The following is a 14,389-nucleotide window of genomic DNA, read 5'->3' on the forward strand; positions in this document are numbered from 1 at the left end:
GTAGACTGTGTGGCTTAAACGGTTCAAATAACAAGGAAAGAGTCACTCATTAAAATGTTCATGCTTTGAGGTCATCAATTCACCATAGATGTTTTTTATAAATGAGGTATTTTAAAATCCTACAATATTTAAGAGGAAAAAACAAGTACTATTGTAGTTTCTTTAGTTTCTAAAACATTTATTCCATAATAATATATTTAATCTGGTATTAAATTAGCTTTTCCTTTTTAGCAATATTCTTTTATTCTTTTTGAGACAAGTTACAAGAACAGAGATAAAACAAAATGTATACACAGTACAATTCTACGTACACCACAGACATACTTTATAGTAAGCAACACTTACTTTACAGTAAGCAATGTCAGTATAAAATTATTTCTTAGTTTAGATTTTTAAAAATATCAGTTTTTCTTCATTTTTTGGACCATTAGTCTAAGATACTGGTGTGAGAGCGTGTGCCTAATTTTGTGAATATTGAATGCATTGAGAAAATTATAAAAATAGCATTCCTTACTTTCCCTAAATTTGAACTGTAAATGGCTTGATTGAACCAGTTCTTAACATTTGTTTAGCTGTGAAAATGTAGTAATAAGCAACAGTGCTTTTATAAATGTGACTCCTATATAAGGTAGTTTTGAAGCATAATTAACTGTGATAAAGATCTTACATTTTAGTGTGCTAATAGCAGTGAAGTACGTAATACTAAATGATTCAAATGGTATAATGTCACCAATATCCCAACTGCCAGAAAAATAAAGGTTTCACACCTATAGGGAGTGAAATATTGTAATCACATGACATATTGTGATTTTTACGCCCTTCACTAAAATGGGGGTGGGCGTGGCCAGTGCGTGACGCATCTGGCCCACAGCCTGCAGTATATAAAATGAGAGCAAACCCCCGTTCCCTACTAATACTCATGATGTTACCCTACTTTGATAATGAAGTGTCTGCAAATAAACAACCGAGCTCAGCGAGCTCCAAGGACCCCACAAATAAAGGATGTCTACATAATGCACATGCAAGTACATATATGATATTTCACATGTGATTTGTACCAACAACCTATTTTTGTTCCATTAGCCTTCACTTAACTTACGGAAATCTCTCTCTAGTATTCAACTGATGGGTCAATCATGAAAGGTGCCCAAAAGAAGACTGTTTCAGGAATTTGCACAAGGCCAAGCTATATGTGCCCAGACACTGTGAAAGCAAAACAAATGAATGCAAATTACTGTTATTATTGGATAGGTTAGAAAATGTGTTAATTAAATAAGGATATGCTAAGTGTTTGAAATATTTTAACAGTCAAAAGAATCTTTTAAGAGAATGGGTTTATGCAATCCTTGCCACTAGGAGGCAGTGTCTCCACCTGACAGGAATTTGAAATAGGAATGATTAAAAAATTGGAAACAATCCAAGACTGATGTAGCTAAACATGTAGGAGGGTTGGCTGGAGAGATTGGTTCATATGCAAGAATGAACGCTAGGATACAGAATGTCAGAATTCAGGAGGTAGACTTGGAAAAAAAACATAAAAGGAAAAGCCATGTAGAAAATAATGCCGAATTTTATATAATATAAATAATATATAAATAGTATATAGTATAGTATATACTAGATTTATATGCAGCTTGACAATGCTTTACAGCCCTCTCTCACGCAGTTTACAGAGTCAGCACATTGCCCCCAACAATCTGGGTCCTCATTTTACTGACCTCAGAAGGATGGAAGGCTGAGTCAACCTCGAGCCTGGTGGTGAGATTTGAACTGTCAAATTGCAGTCAGCAGAAATAGCCTGCAGTACTGCACTCTAACCACTATGCCATCCTGGCTCTTAGTATAGTAATATAAAAATATGAGAGAGCTGTGAATTAAGAAATAGGAACGTGCTTTTTAAAGGGAGTAAAAACATTTTCTGCCAGATTACCTCCCCTTTCTTATTCATATGGGGTCGGCAAGCCTCAGGTTTTGAAAAAAGTTTTTTTATTTTTAAGCCTTTCCTCTCAAGAAATGTTTAATTATGAGAAGCATTAATTTTGAAAACCGTGAAGTATGTATTTAAAAGGCATAGTATAACTGGGCTGGGAAGGATCTTTGGTTAGATAGCCCACTTAGTCCCACTGTTCACACTGCTCTAAGATTGCTTTTTTTTCTATGCTTAATTACATTGGATGTTCCTTTCAAAGTTTTCTAGTTCTGCAAAATGGGGAGGGGGGGGAAGCATGATATGGTCTCATTTTTATATAGAAGTTGATCCTCCACATCAATAGATCAATCTAATGTACAATAAAATCCTATTCTTCCAAGAAGCAGCCTCAGCAAAGATTAACATTCTCATTCTCCATGTGATCTGAGTCTTCCAACTCAATCCCAGGGACAAGGTTGTAATAATCTACTGATTTGTTCATGTAGAGTCTCTCACGGTCTGCTGAATCTCGCAGAACATCTGTTACACTCAATGTCTCAGCTTCGGTTTCCCCATCTATTGTCTCTTCCTCTTCAGTGACTGGTTTTGTTGTTCCCAACTTTTCTTGATCAAGATGTCTACATGTCAAGGAATCATCAGAAGTCCCCCGTTTAATCTCCACTTCCTCATAAAGGTCTCTGCTGCTCTCCAATAGTGCAGTTGAAGGTTTAAACAAAATTTGGTTTCTCAACAAGTTGTTTTCACTCCCTGCAGCACCATGAACAGCCATAATGGGTGGAATAGAGCATTGGTGATCATCTGATCTATTGGTTCCATTCTTCTCCACTGTAGCCAACTGGCATTCCTTTCTATCATGAAGAGCATAGCCTGTCTTTCTCTTTATCTTCTTTTTGCGCTTGCAAAAGTAACAGGTGACCAAGACAAGAACAGCAACCAGAGGTAAGCAAATAAACAGAGCTGTGAGTCTATGAGTCTGGCACAATTCTGCCTTGGAAATGTTTTTTATGTTTATGCCATAGTAATGTTCTGGGGTGTGACAAATGATGTCAAATGAACTAAGGATATATTTTCCTAGATGTTCAAGAAAATTGCAAGTGCAATCCCAACTGTTGTGAGAGAGACCAAGTGTGAGAAGGGAAGGTTTGAAAATCCCAGAAGGAAGGGAAGTTAAGTTATTGAAATCAAGGTAGATCTCCTGAATGCGGTTAGATGTTTCGAGGAATGATTCACATAAATTCTGGAGTTGATTGTTCTCCAAGTGAATAACACGCAGGCTGGGTGCATGTCTCAGGAAATTATCTGGAAGCCAATTTAATTTGTTATGGTCCAAGTACAGAATTTCCAGGCTAAAAGAATCAATACTTACATTCTTAATATGTGATATATCACAGTTTGATAGGTGCAGCTCTTTCAACCCTACAGTTCCAGCAAAGATGCTCCAGTCCAAAATATCGATTTTAGTCCATGTGAAATTCAAACAACATGTCTCAGGAGCTAATTTAGTCCTAAATTTCTGAAAGGTGATATTTGTGCTGCAGTTGCAGGTCTTTTCCATTGCTCCAAATGTAAATTTGGTTGCTAATAGCATCCCACCAAAAAGTATAACTATCCATTTATTCTGATCTAAATAAAAAAGATATCAATTATTAGACCTTTTGCACAGATTTGCATTATAAATTGCAATTAGAAATCAACTCTTTCTGCAGTTAAGTCACAAATTCAATAAACAATGATTGGTCAAATGCAATTATTCTAAACTGAATTGCAATGATTTACTTCAATAATAATAGGTTATATCCAAATTAACTGTAATGATTATGGAAAGTCTCCTTCCATTCAGAGAACACTGGGATCCATCTGAGGCAAACATGGCTGATACTTCCATTCCACTGCATCCCACTCCATCACTTTTTGTCTCAAGCTGAACAAGTAGGTCCCGCAGCTTTTAAAAGAGGATTTCATCACAATGGAAGTATCAGAAGTCAGATAAGAATTTTTTAAGACTGCTACATCCACCAAGTAGGACAAGATGTTTTCATTATAACCAGAATTTGTACTACACTATGTCTACAAAGTAAAATAATGTTTTAAAATGGTTGCTTGTCACTTTCTGACAAGAGTTCTTAAGAGCGCAGGGAGCAGCATTAACCAATTTGGGGTACAGCATCATAAAACACTATGAGGCTGTTCTATTTATATGATTGCTAATATCATGGGTTGTGTCTCCTAGTATCTTGTACTGTAATGCCAGAGGACAACTCTCAGAGAAGCTCAAAATCCAAGGAATTGATTGCCCACTGGGCACAAGTCCCTTCCCTTGTTCCCAGCATTTTTTTTCCTGTATCCTGAGAAATAAATATATATATATATATATATATATATATATATATATATATATATATATATATATATATATATATATATATATATATATATATATATATATATATATATATATATATATATATATATATATATATATATGCTAATGGTGTGCTTCCTCCTCTCCTTACCCTGCTATAGGTACAAGGCAGGTCCTTTCCTTTAGAAATGAAGTAACTGAAGGAGACAGGAGAACTGTGAATTAATGGATGAGAAATTGTTTGCTTGGAGGAAAACAGATACTTTAAAAAGAGTGAATAAGTAAACATAGACTTCTCCAGGTGTCTAAAACTCCACTGGGAAGGAGATCTCTTAATCTTTGGTTGATGCTGTATATAACAGTGTTATTATGAAGAAAAAACACATCCCTTTTTCATTCCAGAAAAGATGTAGCAACGAAGGCTTCTGCTTGGGGAATGCCGTATGCTGATGGTGTATACATTTGATGATCTCAATTAAGCATTTCCATACTATAGCATGTCACTTGCCCTGAAAAGATCTCGGTCATAATATGTTTTGTTTCATTTTGACTAAGAGCATCAATTTAACATAGCCTCTAAGTGTCATATAAACTATAGCTAAATATACTGAATTATTGAATATATTGTACAAATCCAATAACATTTATTTATTTTTATTTGTTTTATTTCATTTATATATCAAATTTGGAGACTATCCATCTTTCTCACTGAGCAACTTTGTTTACTCAGTAAATCATAGCTTAGATATGTACTCTGCCACTTTGGGCTATCCATAGCTGGAGCAGAGTAAAACAGTTGATTCATATTGTATTTGCTATGAAAGCAAGTAAGCAAGAGGGCATTCTAATGATTCTTCTTATATTCTCTGATCATTCCTGTCTTGTTGAACTTGTAGAACACTGACTGCTTTAAACTGTTTAATTTAGCGTACTCAACTGGAAAAAAATTATCCTACTTGTTGATTCAACTTTTATTTCAGATTATTTGGCAGCAAAATGGCCCTGCTTTCTGTTGCTCATCTCTCACATGTTGAAGAGATTTGCAGGAGCCCCATCTAATATCAGCAAATAATTACTGTATACCAAAGGAACGATGCTACTTTACAAACAGCAACCAGTTCTTTCCTGTTGCTAGGAAATAATCACAGCATGATTAAGTTGTAGATGGATTAGTCTGCGGTCAGTTTCACAGACTAAAGTCATAATGTGACTTTGACTTAAGATATTATTTGAACCATAAGCAAGCAAATTTATAGACATATTTCCCATGAAACTCCTGCACATCTACATTTAAAACCTCATAATTACTCAAGAACAATTAAGCCCTTTGATCACTATATTTTTGCATTACAATATAAATTATTTTAGAAATCATTTTGTCTAGTGAAACACACAGAGTACAATAGGAAGAAACATGAAAGCATTTAACATTTTCAAGTACTGTGTAGTATATGCAGGATGCACTTGCAGATGAAACTGAAGTTTGAAACCGTCAAAAGATATTGCAGCCTATTTAAGATTAATTGCCTGAAAGTTGTGCTGCAACATTCAGGAAGAGCTAATTGGTTTTATGTTAGCATCTCCCAATAATTTCCAACCAGGTTTAATATGGATCCAATCACTGCTATGATTTTTTAATGTTTTCTTTCTGCCATTGTGTTGAATCGGAAGTTGTGGTATGGTGGCCCCTGTGCTGGAGACACTGATTTAATCTACATACTGCAGGAACAATTAGCAGGCTTTGAGCCAGAATAGGATCCCACCCTAGCTCTTCCTGACCAATGACATCAGCTTTTCCTTCTCAGGTTTGGTTCTCAAACATCCCTGACACTTAAAATAGAGTATTAAGATCAGTAATAGTCATTTGGAGTCAGGCAACATCAAACTGAATGAATTAATAAGTAACAGTTTCCAGAAGAATTGACAACATAAAGGGAGAAACACCGAAACTCATTACACTTTTAAGGTTAAGTCACATCAGTACTGATTTTAATGAAAATTGAAATATGTTTATGCTAGATATTTTGGACTACTACACCCATTAACACAAATAAACATGGCCAAATAAAAAAGTGTTAGGGAGATTGTAATCCCAACCTTTTGGGAGGCACTGGTTACCACCCATTGGAAAAAGAACGGATAACCTGATGGGAGACTATATAATTTAGTACCCAATGTATTGTATCAATTTATGCTAAGTCAGACAAAAATAATTAATGGGAAGACTTTTGTAGAAAAGATATAGCTTATACCTTTCCCACAAAAGTCTTCCCATTATTTATTGGGAATTATAATTATATAACCTACACTGTCTGGTTGTTAAAATCCTGGATTTTAAATGGATAGTTTATTCCACAAATACGCTTTTGCTGCACAATTTTTTTGAAGCATCTGCTCCTGAGTATTCTATTTGATCAGTGATATTCACAAGGCAGCCTGTGATCTGTCTACAGTTCTTTCATAACTAGAACTACCATTATATGGAGCAAGCCGGCATTGGCACTGGTAACAGTTCCTCTTGAGTTACCATTCTAATGTTAGTAATCTTTGCTTGTTGCTGGAATGGATCGCTAGTGTCACTTGGCCTCTTCCCAACATATCACTGACAGTATTGAGAAAGGACCTTGAGTGAGCAAGGAGGCAGAGAGGTACTCTTATACTGTTTGCTGCTTTTGCTACATGGCACATGCTGATATTTGTTGCCGCAATTGCACATTTATTTGAACAGAGAACATGCAGGTGATAGATGGGACAGCAACAGTTGTTAAAGGATAGTTTTGTCTATGCTACATGCTCTTCTCTGTGTCCCTAAGTGGCCTGCTGTCCTTGGGTGCAATGAAAGATGTTATCGCCTCACTACTATTGATGATAGAATCAACTGATAGCTAATCTGTTTTTGTGTATACAATGGAAACCTCAAACATAATAGAACTTGTCCGCTAATACTGAAGTTTTTTTTAAAAAAAATGTATCCCAAGAAGCACAAATTGCTTTCAGATTAGCAAATGAATCACTGATCTACTTGTCAGTTTCCTGTAAAGAGAAAAGTTACCTCAATATGTTTTCTGGTTATACCTAGAGGGGCAGGAAACAGTTGCCTTCAAAGCGGAAAACATCTTTGGAATATTCTTGTCATGCATTATTGCATGGAGTAGGTGAATGACTGAACTCCTTGATCCCTACCACTTACGTTATAGGCAAAAAAAAACTGCTTTTGAAAAGCAAATTAGGGTTACACCTGAGAAATTGCACAGATCTTGTGAATGGGATCATTATCTCCAACTTTAAAACTACCTGCTAGCTCCTCATCTTATAAATGCAATTGAGTTGGGAGAGACAATAGATCAGGAATACATTTTTCCTTGTGTGACCAAGGAGCCATACTCAAGCAAATTGCAGAATTTACTTTCTTTTCTCCTATGATTCAAGAAGGTGGGTAAGGAGGAGGGAAGAATGAATAAGAAAGTTTTTAATCACTCTGGGAAATCAGAAAACTCACGGTGCTGGGATCCAGTCTGAAGCCAACAGAAATGTCCCTACTAGCAACTTTTTGGAGAAAAAGTGGAGGCTGCAGAACCCCCAGTAAACAAGATACACATTCTGTTTCTTGGGGACTCCCCTAAAAGTAGATTACATGCCATCAGTCCATGCCTTTGATCTGGGAAGAAAGATGACACCAAAAAAAAGTATCTCAGCAGCTGCAATTATTTTAGCACCGCATTGTGAAATGCAAATGCGGCCTCACTGAATTTTTGTGCTCTTCTGGTTACCATCTTCCATTGCAAATTATAAAATAACCCCAGATCTTGAGTAGTGATCCGCTGGATACCTGCTGCCCTCTACAGCACCGGAAGTGCAACTGACCGGACAGAAGAGCAAGTCAGAGACTGTGGGAAACAGCCGAGAGAATTGACAGCAGTTGGAAAGGGATACCCTTTTTATTTGTCCACACTGCACAGTACTTCATTTAGCCAAGCAGTAATGATGAGAGACGTTTTATTTCTTCTTTAAAGCCTCCAAAACCGTCCTGAAAAACGGGCCGGCCTTTTGCATCTTTTTACTTTATTTTGGTTTGTTGTATTTCATACGGTGCTTTTAAACCTTTTTTTTCCTTCTCCCCTCCGCCCCCCCCCCGACAAATGGGGTGGGAAATCCGCGAGTGGTTGGTTGGAAGAGGGGAAAACGGATCTCACCCCCAGGGGTATTATACCCTGGAGCGGGCGGAGGAGTAACTCGAGCTGCCCTACAATTGCCTTTTTCTTCGCAGGGAACCTCTGCGCAACCATTCGCTGCCGCTTCTTGAAGAGTCGCCTGCAAAAGAAACTCGGCGTTCTTTCTCAAAATAACCGGAGCCTGGTCTCCCAGGATACGAGATTATAAACAGAAAGCATCTCCCAGACGCGGCCTGGCAAACGTCCTGATGCCGCGGGAGTAAAGCCCAAGGCCCCGAGCGGATCTGCCTCACTTCCCCACTCCCCACAAACGTCCAGCCAGGCTGCAACAGGGCCGACTCTCCCGCCCACCCCAACTTCTTTTAAGCCAATTCCCCTGGCCGTGTCCGGAAAAATACAGCTTGGTCTCGGCGGGACTCCTAGGAAAGAGAGGGGAGCTGCACCCATGGGACGCCCTCCGCCTTTGCCTCCTTTTCGGGGACACCTGTCGACCTGCGCGAGGGAAGGGAGGGCTCCCTGAACAGGTCCTTTCACAGTGCCCCCTTCCCAAGAAGGCGCGCTCCGACGGCCGGGAAGTCCGAAAGCTCCCTTGACCGTCGAGGATGGCGGGCGACGCCTTCGGGCCAGCCTGGAGAATCTCCAGCTACTCACCTCCTGCCCCCGGGGCTCTGTCCCGTCCCATTGTCCGGGCGCGTCGAGGGAAGCCCCGTCAAAGTTGCTCCATGCCTGGCTCAGGCTCGGAAAGGGACGCGACTTCGCCGAACGAGCCTCCTTGGGCAGCGCCGGGCTCTGCCTTCTTCCCCGGGGCGTGGCCCTCCCGCCGCCCGAGAAACTGTTGGAAAAGGCGGAGAGGAGGGAGAACCAAGCCGGCGGGCGCCTACATGCTTCCTCCCGCCGGCGCTCGTGGCTGTGCCCGCTTTGGAGGCCTTCGCCTGCTTCGAGAGCCCAAAGCGTCCTCCGACTGAGTTTTTGGGCGGCGGGCTTCGAATCCCGGGAGACTCGCTTTCCGCCTTTCCCGAGAAAGAGTTCAGGGAGAACCGAACGGGCGCCTTGCCCTACACCAGGAATGACTAATCTGAGTACACATTTTATTTTTTTCACCTTTCACCAGTAAATAGACCATAATTGTTTTGTGTCATATTTAAAGGCTGTGTAGTTGGTTCCATGAGTGCGGATACTACAAGTACAGTGACCTGCCGTGAGGTTTATGGCTGGTGAGGCACTGACACAGTGGTGGGTTTCAATTTTTTTTAGACTTGTGGACTTCAACTCCCAGAATTCCAAAGCCAGGCATGCCCAGTTCCGATTTAAAGCAACAGCATTTGTTTTTCTCCTTTGCGAAAAAGTTTCCTTCATTCTTTTTCTTCTCCCTCCCCCTCCTTCCTCCCTCTCTCAAACAGACTCACGCACACAGAGAAGTTGGATTGGATATATTTTCCAATGGCTTGAAAGCAGCTCCTCTACCATGCCCCCCCCCCGCCAATTCCCCTGCTGCCTTCCCCAAACACCTCCACCATTGCAAATGCAGCCTGCTCTCTGGGTGGGAAATGCTTGAAATGCAATAAAGTCCACCCACCCACTCAACTCCTGCTTGCATGCTGGGGTGAGAGAAGAGGCAGAGAAGCCAGAAGGGAGTGGATCCGAGGCTTTGATTGCAGGCGGAGCCACGTTGCCTTTTCAAACTTGTAATCAGTGAAGCTGGGCTTATATAGTTTTATCCAGCTCTGTGTGTGTGTGTGTGTGTGTGTGTTTTTGAAAAGGCAACGTGGCTCTGCATGCAATCAAACTACACTTGGGGAGGGATCTACACTTGAGGATGAAGTTTGAATTCCTCCCCCTCCCTCTGGCCCACACGTACCTTTTCCAGCTGTTTCAGAGAGGATTTCAAGTCTGCTCTTGCCTGTCATCATGAAAAGAAAAAAATGTAAAAGTAAAAAGACAAGAGCTGAGGTCAGGTTGAGCTAGTTGCTGCCAGAGTCACCGTGGATGACTCTGCTTAACTGTTTAAAAAAGCCTCTAAAAAGCGCCCTCTACAGGAGGAGGCATGAGAACGACATGCCTCACCTATGTCAGGAATTTTTAGGCTTTTAACCCTTACTTAACTCTGCTCGAGTGATCATAAAACGCCTAAAGTCAGACTAGATGAGGCACGTCGTTCTCCTGCCTCCTCCTGTAGAGAGCGCTTTTTTAGAGGCTTTTTTAAACAGTTAAGCAGAGTCATCCATGGTGACTCTGGCAGCAACTAGCTCAGCCTGACCTCAGCTCTTGCCTTTTTCCTTTTACATTTTTTTTCTTTTCATGATGACAGTGGTGAGGCTGTGCCGCCCCTGCCTCCCCTGACTGCATGTCCCTGTACAAGTAGTCCTTGACTTATGACCATAATGGAGCCCAATTTTTCTGTTGTTAAGTGAGACATGTGTTAAGTGAGTGTTGTTCTGGTTTACTCACCCTTTTTTGCCTCAGTTGTTAAGTGAATCATTGTAGTTGAGAAGTTAGTAACCCAGTTGTTAAGTGAATCTGGCTTCCCCATTGACTTTGTTGTCAGATGCAAAGGTGATCACATGACCTTGGGCCACAGCAACAGTTGTAAATTGTCAACTGTCTGAATTTTGATCACGTCAATATTGCAAAGGTTATAACTATGAAAAATGATTATAAGTCAGTGCCGTTGTAACTTTAAATGGTCACTAAACTGTTGCAAATTGAGGACTGCCTGTATTATGATTACAATTACAATAATCAGAAACAATAATAGTTTGAGACATTCACTCCATTTGCCTTAGTCTGTATATTTCATTTACTCTGATGAATAAGATAGGCAATCTGTCTAATAGTCTATATAACCCCCCATAGATAAATAACATACTCCAATAATTAAATCGCAGTGGCTAAGTGACTACGGTTTACAAAGAGGGTTCTTTTGAAATTTCAGGATATTATACTGAATTTGGACCCTAACTGCTAATCTTTACTTGTACAGTAGACACATAATACATATTAGTGGTGGGTTTCAATTTTTTTAGAACCTCTTCTGTAGGTGTGGCTTGCCTTGTGGGAGTGGCTTGCCGCCCATGTGATTGGGTGGGCATGGCCAACTTGTAAATGTGGTGAAATGCACTTAACATTCCTCTTGCTTAGCAACCAAAATGTTGGCTCAGAAACTCTGGCATTTGAAGCAGGCAAGTCTTAAAGCTTTCAAGTTCAAGACCCTTGCACCCCTAACCCTTTAGAAAAAAAACAACAACCTAGGGGTGTTCAAACTTGACAGCTTTAAGACTTGTGGACTTCAATTCCTAGAATTCCTCCTCTCGCTCTTCATCTTGATGGTGTGCGGACGGAGGGAGGGAGCTGGAACCAGTTCTAAACGGCATTGTAGATTTGTGGAACCTCTTCTATAGAAGAGGTTAGAACTGGCCAGAACCCACCCCTGATACATATGTACCCATTATGCTATTTCCTTTCAGGCTAAGCAACTTAACACGGGGTGGGAGGGTGGTGGAGAGTGAGAAGTAATAAACCAAGTAAATTAAAATCAGGAAATAAGGAAAGAAAAACTAAATCTAGTTTACTTTAACCTCAGTCAGTAAACCTTCCCGTAGCATTTTATTGTTGCAAACCATATTTGCTTCCACTGTATCCTACGCTGATACCTATATTCTTTCTTTAAACTTCACATTTCATTTTTTCTGAAGGATCTCATTAACCGCATCCAAATCTGACTTTCTCAGTCAGATTTTAATGGTTTGCTAACAGATGGCCAAAATAATTCTCCTGCCATTACAGTTGTGGGTAAGCAATGCCTTTTAATTGCTCAGCAATGTATTCACTTAATCAGATAACTGCAAATATTAACATTCTGCGTGGTGAAATCTGAGAGTTGAAGCCCACACTTTTTTAAGTTGTTGAGATTGAGAAATACTGCTCTACAGGGTTAGCAGTAATAATGTGAGACCATTCTTGAATAAAGATATGAATATGTATTTATTTAGCACATCATACATAGACTAGCAATATCTATTAACATTTAACAAAGATATGAAATCTTCCCCTATAATGGTAGGTGCAAATGACCTTGACACAGGGAAGAGCCAGGGCAGCTGCCAATAAGAGGCAGTTTAGCCTACAGCAGCAATGTGGATATGGTAAATATTTCAGAAGGGACCCTCCCTAGTTTTTTGGAGTACAAAGGTGACCAAGAAAAAGTGTAACTTCAGATTTGCAAGGTTGCTGTCAGCTTTATGAGTTAGTCTAGACAAGAAGTACACCCAAAAAAGCTAATATTTTTAATACAGGTAGTCCTTGACTTACCACAATTAAGCCCAACAATTCTGTTGCAGGTGAGACATTGTTAAATGACTTTTGCCCTATATTACGACCATTCTTGCCACAGTTAACTAAATCACTGCAGTTGTTAAGTTAGTAACACAGTTGCAGAGTGTGAAACTAATTAATTATTGAGTCAGATGCTAAAAGGTGAACAGATAAATATACTATTGATAATAAAAAAAATCACCTTAGACATTATTCCCATCCACCGTTTCATTATCATGCACAATATAAAAGGGGTCACCTTGTGTCCTACTTTCCATCTCTATTCTGCCCCTGCTATGCACGTAAAAAAACTAATATTGGAACAATCAAAAGACCCTCTCTTTGAAGGATTAACCCTCTTATTGAGGGTTAGGCCAGGTAAATTAATTAAAAAACTTCTGCATTCTAAGATAGGATCCTGTAGTAGCACACAGTAACTTTCATTGTAACATGGTTGAATCCAAGAGTTCAGCTCAAACTCTGGCATTTAAATTCATGGCTTTAAAGCAGACTTCTGGATAAGTAAGCATTATTATTAGGATGATTAATTTTCCCCAGAGGGTCTTCAATAAGGTCGAACAGAAAATTACTTACTTATCCATCAAGTCATAGTTGCTCTATTCCAACCAGACAGTACAGGTTGATGAGATCACTCCTTTTGATGCAGTCTAATGTGGTGTCTTCCAAAGAAGGACACTGAGTCAGAGTTAATTTATTAAGGGGAAAGGAACTTGAGAATTGGCTTCCAACATGAAAGCAGGTTTAGGTCAAGGCCTATGCATATAATACTGGTGGTGAGTTGGCTGTAACAAGTTATCATCGATCCCTTCCAGGTAAATCACTGATTTTGGGTCTTGTCAGATGGATAATGCTCAGTGCTTCAATTATGAGCACAACTATTGTAAAGTTTGTGCTTAGTAAATGTTCCATGGAAAGAAAAAATATGAAAGTTACACTAAGCCTTCCATTACGGTTCCACCACAAAAGCGCGTAGGACAAAATCGCGCTCGACAAAAGCGCGCTGTGACGTCATCACAGCGCGACGAAAAAGATCGAAAAAATGTAAAAATAAAGCTAAAACCTTCCCCTAACCCCCCCAAACCTAACCCTAAACCTAACCCTAACCCTAACTCTTAACCTAACCCTAAACCTAACCCTAAACCTAACCGTTAAAGTAACGAAAAACGTAACGCTAACCCTTATCCTAACCCTAACGCTAACGCTAACGCTCTAAAGCTAACCCTAACCCTTACCCTTACCCTAACCCTAACCCTAACCCTAACCCTTACCTTTATGTGAATCGGCTTGCTTTAATTTAATTTTTATTAATTTTTATTTGAATTTTTCGATCTTTTTCGTCGCGCTGTGATGACGTCAAAGGCGCGATTTTGTCGATCGCGCTTTTGTCGTCCGCGCTTTTGACGGGTCACGTCCATTACATTCTATGAATGAGACAGTACAGTAGTACATACAGATGTGCCTGGACTAGAAGCAGCCCTGAAGATACAGAACTCTTTGTAAGGCATCCAGGGTACGAGGAAGCCACATTTCTGCCTTTATGCTGTAATATCAATAGTTTTAATACAGCACCCAAAGTAAAAATAAACCATCTAC

The 14,389-nt window shown here is 39.8% G+C and overlaps 2 protein-coding genes across 3 annotated transcripts in view; both read right to left on the bottom strand.

Annotated features, from left to right (window-relative positions):
- BEST4 (bestrophin 4) overlaps positions 1 to 9,199 on the bottom strand; it is a 32,121-nt gene extending 22,922 nt beyond the window's left edge. The window contains exon 1 of the mRNA XM_087719750.1: positions 9,116 to 9,199. The gene's annotated coding sequence lies outside the window, so the exon portion shown is untranslated. The remainder of the gene's footprint in view (positions 1 to 9,115) is intronic.
- Positions 158 to 9,241, bottom strand: LOC106556555 (uncharacterized). Of its 2 annotated transcripts, none has more exons than XM_087719752.1 (2): positions 9,116 to 9,241; positions 158 to 3,553 (listed from the first exon to the last, which is right to left on the bottom strand). In XM_087719752.1, exons 1-2 carry the CDS (start codon positions 9,144 to 9,146, stop codon positions 2,319 to 2,321), a joined length of 1,266 nt encoding a protein of 421 aa, XP_087575878.1. In that variant the 5' UTR covers positions 9,147 to 9,241; the 3' UTR covers positions 158 to 2,318. The 2 variants fall into 2 exon arrangements, with proteins under 2 accessions (XP_087575878.1, XP_087575880.1); XM_087719754.1 differs by lacking the exon at positions 9,116 to 9,241 and adding an exon at positions 7,792 to 8,568.
- Between the last annotated feature and the right edge of the window lie 5,148 nt (positions 9,242 to 14,389).

Source organism: Thamnophis sirtalis, unplaced genomic scaffold (genome assembly GCF_051295495.1).
Source record: "Thamnophis sirtalis isolate CommonGarterSnake01/CBP01778 unplaced genomic scaffold, rThaSir2_p1.2 scaffold_7, whole genome shotgun sequence".
Lineage (NCBI taxonomy): Eukaryota > Metazoa > Chordata > Lepidosauria > Squamata > Natricidae > Thamnophis > Thamnophis sirtalis.